Source organism: Pan troglodytes, chromosome 4 (genome assembly GCF_028858775.2).
Source record: "Pan troglodytes isolate AG18354 chromosome 4, NHGRI_mPanTro3-v2.0_pri, whole genome shotgun sequence".
Taxonomy (NCBI): Eukaryota; Metazoa; Chordata; class Mammalia; order Primates; family Hominidae; genus Pan; species Pan troglodytes.
Window position 1 is genome coordinate 155,222,137 of NC_072402.2, and position 13,496 is coordinate 155,235,632.

At 44.1% G+C, this 13,496-nt stretch overlaps 1 protein-coding gene across 3 annotated transcripts in view; it reads right to left on the bottom strand.

Annotated features, from left to right (window-relative positions):
* ADAM19 (ADAM metallopeptidase domain 19) overlaps nt 1-13,496 on the bottom strand; it is a 98,205-nt gene that overhangs the window by 59,584 nt on the left and 25,125 nt on the right. For all 3 annotated transcript variants that reach the window (XM_016954120.4, XM_001137856.8, XM_009450056.5), the window contains exon 4: nt 1,087-1,165. In XM_016954120.4, the coding sequence (XP_016809609.3) occupies nt 1,087-1,165 (79 nt within the window). The remainder of the gene's footprint in view (nt 1-1,086; nt 1,166-13,496) is intronic.

Sequence of the window (13,496 nt, forward strand, 5' to 3'; positions counted from 1 at the left end):
TGCAGAGGGACCTCTCCTGCTGTTCTCCATACCACAACTCCCAGTCTGTGTGCCTCAGTAGTCCATTATGTCCTGCCCCAAAGGCAAAGGCCACTGCTGCTCCTGCCAGCGTGCGTCTTCCCTTCTTCACCCCCATCTCACCAGCCCAGACTTTGAGAATGGTCATTCGAATCCAGGGTTTCTCAACTTGGGCACTATGGATATTTGGAGCTGGATAATTCTGTTGTGGGGGAGTGGTGGGCCTGTCCTATGCATTATAGAATGTAGATGCCAGTAGATCCTCCCTGCCAGTCACGGCAATAAAAATTGCCTGCAAACATTGCCAGGTGTCCCTCAGGGTCGGGGGAACGCCATTGGTTCTCCTGGTTGAGAATCAACGTTCTGAGCCTACAAATTCCAATAGGCATCCCTGTAAGAAGAGCTAGCCACCATGAAATGTGTATCATTCACTACTTTAAATGTCTACCAGTGCAGTGTGGCAAAGCAAACTGACATGTAACCATCTGAAAGACCATTTTCTAAATGAAAGATCTTTGACATTGCGTAAACATCCCTACTCAAAAACAACTTTGAGGGAAAAAATGTCCAATATGAATATAGAAGCAAAATAAAATATTCATAACTTAAAAATCACATTAAAATAGCAGACTACAAAATGTATATGCACAGTGATTACAACTCTGTAAATGTTATACATCCATTTAAAAAGGACTGATCAAACATCTAATTGGATGAGACGACAGGATTATGAGTAAGTCATTCCTTTTACTAAAACTTTTGTTAACATGTGGGTAATTAACATAAAGCAAAGAACATGTATATTTCACAGTAATTTGCATCAATTGTAATCAGATGCAATTACCCTAAAATAGTCTATGTTTCTTTAGCCATTTTAGTCAGCAAAGGAGGAGGAGCACCTATGAACATCAAATACATGTTTTGCTTCTCGTTTGCTCCCTTGGTCTTCGCTTGGGGGAAACACTCCCTTCAGAGGAGGGACCAACTCCATCAGGCATCTCCTGAGGTCCTAGGAGTAGGGCTGGGAGAGGACAGCTGCTGGATAGACATTTGTTGACCTGAACTCACCTCCGATTTCCGTGTGGTGGTTTGAGGGTTACCACTTGAAGTATAATGGGTTTCTGTGTAGGAAGGAGCAAAAAGTTGCCTGCAAAAAATAAAAAGAGACATTTATATCATAAGTGGATGAACTCCACCCTCCTAGCAACAACAACGAGTGATTTTAACTGAACCAGGCAGGACTATCCCAAGCATCTCCATACAAAAGAAACTAGGCAGCCACAAGGGGCTAAGGAACAAAAAGGAAAACCAGAAGTTTGTTATTAATTTTATATTTAATGTAAATTAAATATAATTTATCATCACTATGGGAACATCACTCCAACTAGATGGAATTGACAGAACTAAAGCAATGATCTTAATATTTGTCTGGGTCCTGGGAAAACAGACATGCAAACACATGCAAAATTTCCCAGGGCCTATGAACCCTGTTGTGTACCGTGGTTGATTTTTCCAGCACTGGATCTACCAATTTTTAGTATCAGCAGACCAATTTTTCTTTAAGGGAATACCTCTTCCCTGATGCATATTTTGGTGAGATTGTCAATCAAGGTGTCCTACTTGGCCCTGGCCAAGGGGTGACCTGTATTTCAAGCGAAGCCAGTGGAGAGATACTGCCAGGTCTGAACAGATGGAAGCAATGCATCTGTTCTTCTGTTCCTGCTACAAGGGTTCCCTAAGCTTCCGTTGCCTGCCCTTTCGGACACTTAGTGGTTCCGATTTCCTGAGACCTGGTAATTCTATGTTACTCTTCCAATAAATTCCTTTTTTTCTTTTCTAAACTTGGACATTGGTTTCTCTCACCACAGACCCCTTGAAGTACAGGTGAAGAATCCCCTCACCAAAGGCCAGGCAACTTCAAGAAATGTTCTTAGAATTTTCTCTAAAAATTAAAAGAAAAATATAAGAGTCAAATGGATGTTTCAATTATTAATAGTTCAGCCACATTAAAGGCAGAATTGATCTACAGAAAGTCAAGGTCAGCCAGGTGCGGTGGCTCACACCTGTAATCCCAGCACTTTGGGAGACTGAGGTGGGCAGATCACCTGAGGTCAGGAGTTCAAGACCAGCCTGGTTAACATGGTGAAACCCCATCTCTACTAAAAATACAAAAATTAGCCAGGTGTGGTAGCAGGTGCCAAGCTGGGAGGCTGAGGCAGGAGAACTGCTTGAACCTGGGGGGTGGAGGTTGCAGCGAGCCGAGATCACGTCATTGCACTCCAACCTAGGTGACAAGAGCGAGACTCTGTCTCAAAAAAAAAAAAAAAAAAAGAGAGAGAGAGAAACAAATGCCCTTTGTTGATGGTGATTGTCTCAGGGGTTGCAGAAGATGTTTACAATATAAGTTGCATATTTCTGAAGTTGGTTGACTTTTAAATTAACTGTCAGAGAGGTGTTTTGAAAACTGAAATTTTAATTTAAAACTGCTCTTAAAAAGAAGAAAATGTAGGCTGAGGCCAGCACAGAAAGCCAAAGGAATCTGCAGGGATAACCCAGGTTTTGAAAGAGGTGACATTTCCCAGCAAGAGAGGGTCATCGCAGAGGGTCTCTAGAATTCCTCTAGAGTCACTTCCAGCTCTAAGTTCTGGGATCGCTCAGATTTCCCTCCATCCCCAGTGTGTGGTCAGAAGGCAAATGCCACGAGAATTGTCTCCTGTACTATGTCAAGGCCTTCAACTTCTTGCCTTGGACAAGAAGAAAAGAAGCCCAACAGGAAAATGTAAAAATAAAGCAAAGCACAAACCCCAGCTTTGTGAAGAGAAATTCTCATTCACATGGAAACTTTGGGTCAGTGGCTAACCTGCCAGAATCTGTCTCCCAGTCCTTTCTCTTTCTCCTTAGTATCTAACTAGTCCAAGATTCGAGGGAGGAGTCGCCCATTTGCCTGAGGGAGAAAAGCTGTAAGCCTCATGAGGGCAGAGGCCAAGAAGTTTTGCTCACTGGTTTATGTCAGTGCTTAACATTTGTTCAATGAGAAAACCACTTAACTAGTTACCGAATGAATGGATGGATGAGTAGTTCAGTGTACTAGGAGCTTAGAGCATGGTCTGGAGACTGGAAAACTGAAGTTTTGATTCCAGCTCTGACATTCACTGCCTCTATGGCCGTGAACAAGTACATGTATGTCTCTGAACCTTTGTTTCCTCTTACACAAAAAAGAGGATGATATACTCATTTGATAGGGCTGTGATGAGGATCAAACAACATAATAAATGTAGCAGGCTTAATGCCATGCCTGGCACAAAGTGGAGCTGGGTAAAAGTTAGTGATAATCATTATTGCTTTCAACAGGGATTATGACAGAAGAACCCAGAAAGTTTCTCTCTCTAACCTTCCCCGGCCATGAACTCTCCAGTACATCACTTAAGAGAGGTGGTAAAACGCAATGTGCTCATTCCTGCAGCCCATTTCCTGGGTTTGCTTTCACAGACTGCGCCATGTACAGCTGGTCAGGAGTTCAGAGTTTAATAGTTCATTCCAGGTGCCAGTGGGGAAGTGTGAATTTTCCCACAGAAAATGCACTCCTGGTAAAAATATTCTGAGCCTCTTCTGAGACTTAGCAAGGGGGGAAAAAATCATTCATCCAGTGACATTACCCCATCATCACAGGACTCTCTGACCCTCAGCACTGAAAGGAACCCTAGAAATCATGTAGTCAAACCCCAATTACACTGTGAGCTCCCCAAAAACAGGGACCTTGTGTCTTTGAAGTCTTCTCCCCGGCCCCCAGCACCCAGCAGGCAGGCAGTACATGTGCATTCTGTGAATGAGTGAATAAACTCGCAAACGAATGAATGAACCTTTTATCTCGTGTAGGAATCTGCCAAATGGCTATTCACCACTGGACACCTCCAGGGAGAGGCTACTCCTGAGACTACCCACTCCATTTCTGACCACATACAGTAGTTAAATGTTTTACTCCAGATTAAAAACTACCCCTCTGTCACTGGCACCCACAGGCCTTCATTCTGGCCTCTGAATCTACATAAAACAATCCACTTTCATTTTCCACCTAATCACCCTTTCTGAAGCAGCAATATCAGCATCATCTAGAAACTAGTTAAAAATGCAAATTGTTAGGCTCCACCCAGACTCATGAATCAGACAGAAACTCTAGGGTTAGGGCCAGCCATCTGTTTGAACAACTCTGCAGCTCCCCCAAGCTAGGTCCATATACGCCCATGTGTCCAGGTGCTGCTCTCAGAACCAAAGGACGCTGCTGTCCCACAGAGAGGAGGGCACACGGTCACTGAGCAGCCCGGCCCAGCCCAGCTGCCCCATCCTCTGACCACATCTTGTTCTCATCTCCTCCCTGACAAGGGGCTGGCTCAGCAGACCGGCAGGAAGCCGTCTCTCACCATTGGATTGCATTAGGATTTTCAGGAAACAACTTGTGAGTGATGTGCATCCAGGAAGAGAAAGGACTGTGCAAGATTTCCCATTCCGCCCACTCCTTTTTTCTAGCTTTAAAAGAAAAGCAATTTCTGTTCTACCCTGCTGCCCCCTGCTCTGTCTGCTCTGTGCTCAGGAGCCCACGGACAGGCAGAAATCAGTAGGACACTCTGCCATGTCTCGGCACCATCATAATAATAGCCAGCACTAGAGTTGAGCAAAATCTGGGTCATTTAGATTCCAAAGTCCCTGAGCAAAACCTGCATCTTCAGACTCCCACCTAGGAAAATAAGCTACCCCCAAATACCAGACATAAAACATTAGGTCACTCTCTAGGGAAGAAGAACTGGAACCTGTACAAGCAGCCAGGCCCTGAAAGTACACTGCAGCCTGAAAACAGCTCAGACCTGTCTTTCCTAAGGCTCAGAAGCTTCAAACTCAGGACAATTCCTTTAAGTTCTATTTATCGTCAGACAAATTTCAAATGCCTCTCTATGCTAAACCACCCTCTAGAGAGGAAGGAGCAGTGACACTAAAATGAATTTGCAAAACATCTTCTGGGAGCTCAAACCTTCTTCCTCCTGCTTCAGATAAGCAAACCAGTGAAGATAAAATGATAACAATTTCCAAATTACCTTGAAAAACACCCTCTGCAGACGAGCTCAGCATAGGCGAGCATCACTCTGCTCATCTCGGTAGCAAGTTTTGCTGACACCTCCTTTCTCTGGGCCTTTCTCTATCTAATTCTTCCAAGAGTCTCCAGTCATTTATACCCTGATGATGCCTTGGGAGGTCCTGCTTTTCTGGTCTCTCTTATTTCACCTGGAGGGTCTTCATCCTGCCTATGTTAGTAATAATGTCCTCACCATGCGACTTAGCCCAACAACTGCACAACACCTGGAAAGACTGTTCAAAAATACACAATCCCCTCCCTTTTCTAGGGAAGGATTAAGAAATCTGTATTTTTAATAGTTTTTTTTTTTCAGGTGATTTATGTTTTCGGGTTCTGGGAATTATTCTACTCCATATGAGCAATTTTAACATTTTTAATTCTTTTTTTTATTTCTAGCCTCCTAATCACCTTCCAAAAGTCTAAAGATGGTGCTAGCCCAGCATAGAGGGAAAGTCGGAATGCTTTGGTTTAAGCAGCAGCTGCACTAGGCAACTGCCCTTCCAAAGCCTGGAAATAAAGCAAAAGATGACTATGGTTCCTCTCAATGTCACACAAGCGTACAGCCAGGGCTGGGTGCAATGGCTCATGTCTGTAATCCCAGGACTTTGGGAGGCCGAGGCAGGTGGATCACACGAGGCCAGGAGTTCCAGACCAGCCTGGCCAACAGGGCGAAAGCCCGTCTCTACAAAAAAAACTAGCCAGGTGTGGTGGCGCGCACCTGTAATCCCAGCTACTCAGGAGGCTGAGGCAGGAGAATCACTTGAACTCGGGAGGCGGAAGTCGCAGTAAGCTGACATTGCACCACTGCACTCCAGCCTGAGTGACAGAGCCAGATTCTGTCTCAAAACATTAAATTAAAAAACACTAAGGGAGCACAGCCAAGCCTTAGACTCTCAGAGGCCTGTCTACGGTTCTCTGGACTTTATGGGAAGAATGTGGCTTTGAAAGATGTACTATTTACAATTAATTAGGGCAGCCCTTGTTCCACTCTGTAAAATCAGATGTTAACTTGTAAAAACTTAATAAGATACAACAGAAACGCAAATATTTCCATCTAGTAGAAAAGATAACCCCAAAGGTTATGATTTTACAGGCCCTAGGATATTAACTAGTTTTGTATCTAATTTAGCAATCTTATCTCAGCATTCCTTTTTTCACTATTAAATACACACACACACCCACACAAATACGCCTTAGTTTCCCTTATCCAATTTTAAACCAGTTTTATCATCTTGCTGGTTAGCCCATTAATTAGATAAATAAAACTTTGAGAAGTGCTCACTATGTATTTGTATAAAAATTGTTTTCACGTGAGCCACATAAACCCCCTCCATTTTCTAGACTGCAAAATGAACAGACTAATAATCACCATCAGTATCACAGCGATGCTGAGGATCAAATGAAAAAATACATTCAAATCCTAGCTCTTATAAGTCGTGTGAATTCAGACTGGTCAGTAACTTCTCCGTGCCTATGGTTTCTCATCATAAAATGAGGAGAATGACAAAATCTACTTCATAGTGCCCCTGTAAGATGTTAGAATAGTGCCTGGCATATAGGAAGATCATATGAACAAATGTGAAAGAATTATTTGTAAAGTAGAAAGTATTTGTGCTTTACAAATATTGCTATCATTTTCTCCAGCACTAGCTATATATACACGTGGCAAAATCTTGATCATTGTTAAATCTAGGTAATGGGCATCTGAGGTTTATAATACTAGTCTCTCTCCTTCTGGGTTTGTAAATTTTGACAATATTTTTTAACTGGCTAGGTGATACGGTGCAAGTCACAAACTACTCAGCCTCAGTTTCCCTTTCTATCAAACAGAAATGGCAATGCCCAGGACAGACAGGTACTGGAAAGTGTCTCTGAAAAGCAGAGTGCTATTCTAATGTCATGGCCTGCACTAGTCTAGATTTGGGACAAAATAAATTCAGTGAGTATTGTTTTGTTTTCTAAGATGCTGAAAGAAAAGCAGGGAAGAGACAGCCAGAGCTGCTTCAGAACCAAGATTTCTACATCACTACTCATTCCACCTCTGACTCCAAAGGAATGGAAACAAACCAACATGCCAAAGGCATGGCCCCAAAGCCAAATAAGGGACTGATGAGTCCAGGGGGCTGCAAGCAGACACATTCCTTTATGAGGGAACAGAAAGGCGAAGGAAGGGGGAACTTTGGAGGTTGCTCCTAGAGTAAAAAATTGGGACCTCCTCCTATCCCAGGGACTCCCTTGAATAAGCACCATCGTTGCCAGAGGACCAGCTTTGGAAGCAACACTCCGAAGGCAAAAATGGCGCCATCCAGAAGCCTGGCAAAAGGCCAATGCTACTCAGTATGTTTTCTTTAACTTCCTATTAAGGAAGTTTCCAAACAATGCGTTAAGTCAACACTCCCTTTCACCAACCACTTCCCATGACATCTTCTCCCAGTCCCCACAAGACCTGGCACCCTTCCGACCAGTTTCTGGTCCTGTGTTTTGCTTTTACATTATATACCAAAGGATGTTTGGATGAGCACCACTGACTCCTTGGGCCAGCAGGGTCTTTACTTAATCCTCTTCAGGCCTCCCTCGTGGCTGCCTCTGTGAAGATGGGTAACCTCTCTGCACAAATAGAGCTGACTTCTTGAGATCAGACAACTTAACTGGCAGGGACCTGCGGGGCCCTCAAAATGGCTCACCCAAGAAGAGTTCACAAATTTGTTTTCCAGTGTCCCGAATAGCCCATTATGTGTATTTGTTGGAATTAGATAAGAACAGTTCGGGGAAATGAGGTGCTACCTTTAGTATTTCTGAGAAAAATCTAAAAGCGAAAATGGTGAGTAGGAGCAACTTCTCTAGAAACCAGTTTTTGGTAAATAACCACAGTGTTTGTCAGATTAGCCGATACCACAGAAAACCTGAAGGGAAAGACGAATGTAAGAGGGTATGAGGAAACTGCCATATCATAAAGAAAAACGGTGTGGATAAGACACAGGGGAAATGAAGAGAAGGACCCTCTGAGATCACTGGAGCTGTGAGAATATGCTTAGAAAAAAGGGAATAAGCGGACCACTCCCTGAAACTAACAAACAAACATAAAACAGGTAGGTGAGGACCACAAACCAGCCTGCTAAATGTAGGTGCTTAGCCCTTTTTAAGTTCTGATTAAATATCCCAGTAACTTTCATAAACTTGCCCAATGTTTCTTAGCATACTAAGACACAGACCACACCCAAAGCATAAGTCAAGGATGTCAGAACTTGGAAAGCCCTCCTAGATCATAGTGGATACCTATTGTCAGAGCCTGCCCAGCATCCATGCCACCTTCTTGAGATAAACAGTGGCCCAACTTGCATTTAAAGAAATACTCCCCTCTCATTGCATTGCTGACTAGGGCACCTGGAGTTGGTCAAGATCCCTGCCCTTGCCTGGCCAAATGAATGCTTCATGATATGCCTGGACAGTCAGATCTCATCTCAGAATTTCAAGATGATAGTACATGAAGGGACCGTCTATTCATTCTAGGATCTCAACCTTTCCAAACCTTAGTTTTTCAACTTTTCCTTCATTCTATGCATTGCCCCATATCCTTTCCAAAAAGATTGTTTAGGAGAAGCGAGGGTTAGTGTGTAAGTTACAGAGTCTACCGCAATGAAACATTATTTATATACCACCCTCTCTGCCCAACCCTGACCTCCACTTTTACAGATGAAGAATCTGAAAAAAAGCAAAAGCAACTTGCCCAGCATCACACAGTTTTTGTTTCTAAACCCATCATCTCAATAAACTAGAGTAAGCTAAATGTCAGTGGTAGACAAGCCAAGAGTTGGGCCAGCCAGACACACCCAGTAGGCAGAGAGAAAGGCTCTTCATGCAATCTCATGAATAACTGCATATTAAGCAGTGTAATGTGGTACAAACTGCAGGCCACCTGGCATCAGGAGGCCAGAGTTTCTCACAGCTTGATTTCATCACTATTTGCTGGGGGTCCTTGATCAAGACGCAGCACCTTTTCTGAGCATCAGGCCCTGCAGGCCCTGCATCTGCAAGTCCACTTGCACATTCCACAAACATTTATGGAGGTCCGTGATGTGCAGGCACTATGCTAGGGGATGGGGCTTCAGCAGCCAGTGAGGCAGGCCTAGGTTTCCTGACCCTCTCCTGGCTTGGCACCTGCAGCTCCCAAGTGCTTGGCAAATGCTGACACCATGCAGAGGGCAGGTGTCACTGTCTGGTCCCCAGAAGGCACTGTTTCACAGCTCATCTTCCTTCCTGGAACAGCTGCAAACCAGTGTGGTAACCAATTTCTAGTTTCTCCTAACAAGCTGTCTACACAGTTATGGAGAAGGGATGTATATGTGCACGCACACGTGTGTGCATGCACGTGTGCGTGTTGAGAGCAGAGAGCAAGGCCAGTCTAGGGATCAGGAATTAAGGATACTCACTCAACATGGCTGCCCTCCTTCTCCAAACCCATATTCCTATCACCATATCCCTCAGAGGCCAGTTTGACCTTTGCATTCTTACCCAAGCCCCAAATCTAGCATCAGTGAGTCAAGAGATAAAGAGCTTCTAGAATACAAAGAGCCTGACATTCCTTCCAACACTTAGATCACCCTTTTCCCCAGCACTCCAGTCTCCCTCCAAAGGAGTCCCTTTCCATGAGTTGCCCTTCCCTTCTCCAGAAGGGGGGCCTTGGAAAAAGAAACCATGCTTGATATAATGCAGCCATTATAGCTCCTTGGCCCTTCTGGCCCTCTCCCCGGGGAGACTGATGCAAGAGGAGAAAACGTGGAGACTGCCAGTTTTCTGCAAGGAGGAAAGGGGGGAAGTGAGACACATGGGAGCCATGGAAGAGGCTGGAAAAGAGCCACAAGTACAGAAGTCATAAAGACCCCATTTCTCCTTCAACCGGCTGAGGAAAGTCCGGCCCAGCTCCACCTACTCAATGATATCATTGTTTTCAACAAAAGCCGGTTTCAGAATCCCTAGAGAGGTCCCCAATGAAGCCTCAGCTGCTGGAATGGGCAGAGGTCTCACCAGTTCCTAAGAGACCAAGTGCTTAGAATTTTAGATAAGGAGGAAAAAACAGAGAAAACCAGGGGAGGCACAGATTTTGCTTCTGCTGGGCCTGTCAGCGTTATGGAAAGAGTACAGGACACTGCTTTTCACATAGGTTTTATTATTGCATCCCCATGATGATCCTGCCAAGGTGGTGACTAGGAATTATTACCTAGTCTAATTAGTCCATTGAGTCTAATTACCTATCTAATGAGAAAACTAAAGATCCAAGGAAAGAGGTGGCTTGTCCAAGGTCCCACCACAAGCTAAGGAAAACTCCAGGGACAGACACCACCATTGCTGTGGTTTGAATGTATCCCCCCAAAAGCCTGTGTTGGAAACTTAATCCCCAATGCAACAGTGTTGGAAAGTAGGCCTGATGAGGAGTGATTAGGCCATGAGGGCTCCACCATAATGAGTGGATTAATGCTGTTATAAAAGGGCTTGAGGCTGCAAGTTTGCTCTCTTGCTCTTTTTTTCATGTGCTATCTTGCCCTTCTCCCTTTCACCATGGAGTAGCATAGCAAGAAGGCCCTCATGAGATGCTGGTACCTTGATGTTGGACTTGCCAGCCAGCAGAACTGTGAGAAACAGATTTCTTTTCTTTATAAGTGACCCAGTCTCTAGGATTCTGTTTTGCCAATGCAAAATGAATTAAGACAACTATCCTGCTACTTATTCAAGCTAGAAACTTTGGACTGTCCCTTGAAACCACCCTCTCCCTCAGCCCACATGCAACCCATTCCCAGTTTCCATGATTCCACCCTATAAATATCTCTGGAATCTATCCTCTTCTCTTTATATCAGCTACCTCTTCCCTAAATTAGTCCTTCTCAAATGCGTTTTGGATGCTGTCACTATGTGACTTTTAAAATATTCTTCATCCACTTCCCATTGCCCTAGAGATAAAAGCCCAAACTCTTTAAGGTGCCTACAAGGCCCTTTAAGGACTCACCTCTGCCTGCCTCACCAATTTCTTCTCTCATCATTTCCTTCCTCCTGCTCTCTGTTCTAACTATAGAGAACTTTTCATTTTCAATGTCATTCTTGCCTTTGGGCCTTTGATCCTGTGATCTGTGCTGCCTGGCACATACTCCCTATTGTATGAGCCAACTCTGCCACACTCTCCACCACCATCACACTCCCCCTTTTCTTTACTTCCTCCTATCAGACTTCCCGTGCCCCCAATCCAGAGGAAGTTCCCCTTCCCCATGTTCCTACAGTACCCTCTACTTCCTCCCTCCTAGCAGGTCCCACATTGTTCTGTAACTGTTTAATTATCTGTCCCCTCTACTACGTTCTAAGCCCCATGATGGCAGAGACTATTTTGATCACCATTGATTCTACCGGGAATAACCAGGACCTATCCCAGTGCCTGCCACATAGTTGGCACTCACAATATTTGTTTAATGAAGGAAGAGAAGAAAGGAATAACATAAATTAGGAATTCTCAATGAGTAGTCCAGAACTCAAGCCCAGTACACTGGGAAGAGACTTGCCAGAAAAGCCAGGGATTCTCTGACTCAATACCTGCCCCAGTTGAGTTTGTGCAAGACCTAGCAACTTGCCCCATAGTACCCAGAAGACTATTCACTTAGTTTATTCAAGGGGTCAGCCAAAGGTCTGTGTATGTCACTGAGTTCTAAATAAAGAAAAAGCAAATCTTAATTGCTCAAAATCAAAAACATCTCCTGGGTGAAATGTAAATGTAGTTTCATTTTCAGGACAGAATCTGTCCAGGGGCCACATTGTCAGCCTCCTCTCATTTTTCTCCAGGATAGTCATGCTCCATTGCCCAACCACAAAGGGTAAAGAGTAGGAAACACCCTCCAATTTCCAGAGAGCCTAGATGAAGAGTTTAATCACATCCTCGGAGCTGGGAGAAAAGAGAAGGCCGAAAGGGCCTCTCCCAAATCCAAATGTATATCCATAAATCCATCTGCATCCCGCCCACCAGCCTTGCATCTCAGGAGGCTTCCCCATCTACAGAAGTTGTGAAGAAGCCATCAATGCCTTGTGCTCAGCCCCTTCCAATCCATGGACTCCATCCACCAAGTATACCTCCATCCTCTTGGGTCAGCCCAAATTGTTCTTCAGTGGGGAGGGGTGGGAGGAAAACTGCTTCTCTTCCAAGGTGTAGAAATACAGCCTAGCTTTTAAGTGCACTTCAAGTATGTTTCCTAGAAGTAGCTCACCTACTTCCCTGACCACATGGGTCTACCTGAGGCAAGAGAATGCAACTCAAAGTCAAAAATGGGAGAATTAAAATATTGAGCTCTACGCCACTCAAATCCTCTGGTAGCCCACCAGTGGAAGAAAAAGCAACCCGCTCCCCAACCTCAACATATCACTCTTCTGAATTCAAATGATTTGGCTAGTTAGGGATACTAAATTCCTAAAAGATTAGTAGCACTACAGTTTTAGGTTCCCTTTGATCCAGACCAAACATTTACACATTGTTTTCTCAGTCTGAATTCCTTTCTCATTCTCCATTCATCTCATCTCCCTCCCTCATCAAAAGCCTCCCATCATTCTGCAAGACAATATTTCAAGTAACCCTCATTAGGGAAGGCTCCCCTCTTCCCCAGTCACAAATTCCCGTTCCTCTTGCCTTCGCAGTTCTTAACTTTCAATTCTACCATGTAAATTTGTAATCTGTTTTGGATTATGCTGTTTGCATGTTGTTTTCTCTCCCACAGAGTCTAAACTGCCAGAAGGTAAGAACATCCTGTTTTCATGCCTAATCTCTACAGCACCTAGCACAGGACTCTACATAGAGGTGCTCAATCAGTATCCCCTGAAATCAAACTTGCAGAATGGAAAAAAATTAGCTCGAGCTTAAAAGGCAGATCTATCAACTAATGAATGGGTTAACAAAATGTGGTATATCTATATAATGTAATACCATATAGCAATAAGAATACTGATACATACTACAACATGAATAAACCTCAAAAACTTTACCCGAAGTGAAAGTAGCCAGTCAAAAAGACCACATATTGTATAATCTCATTTACACGAAACATCCAGAATAAGTAAATCTAGAGACATCAGATTGCCAGCTTCACAGGACTGACGTGGGGTGGGGGAGAATGAAGAACGACTGTACTCCTTTTCTAGGACTACCGTAACAAAGTGTCACAAACCAAGTGGCTTACAAATCGGAAGTTTATGTCACACAGTTCTTGAGGCTAAAAGTCCAAGATCAAGCTATCATCCTCTCTCTGCAGGTGCAAGGAAAGGGCTTATCCCAGGCCTCTCTCCTGGCTTCTGAGTTCCTTCGCCTGTGGTGGCATAACTCTAATCT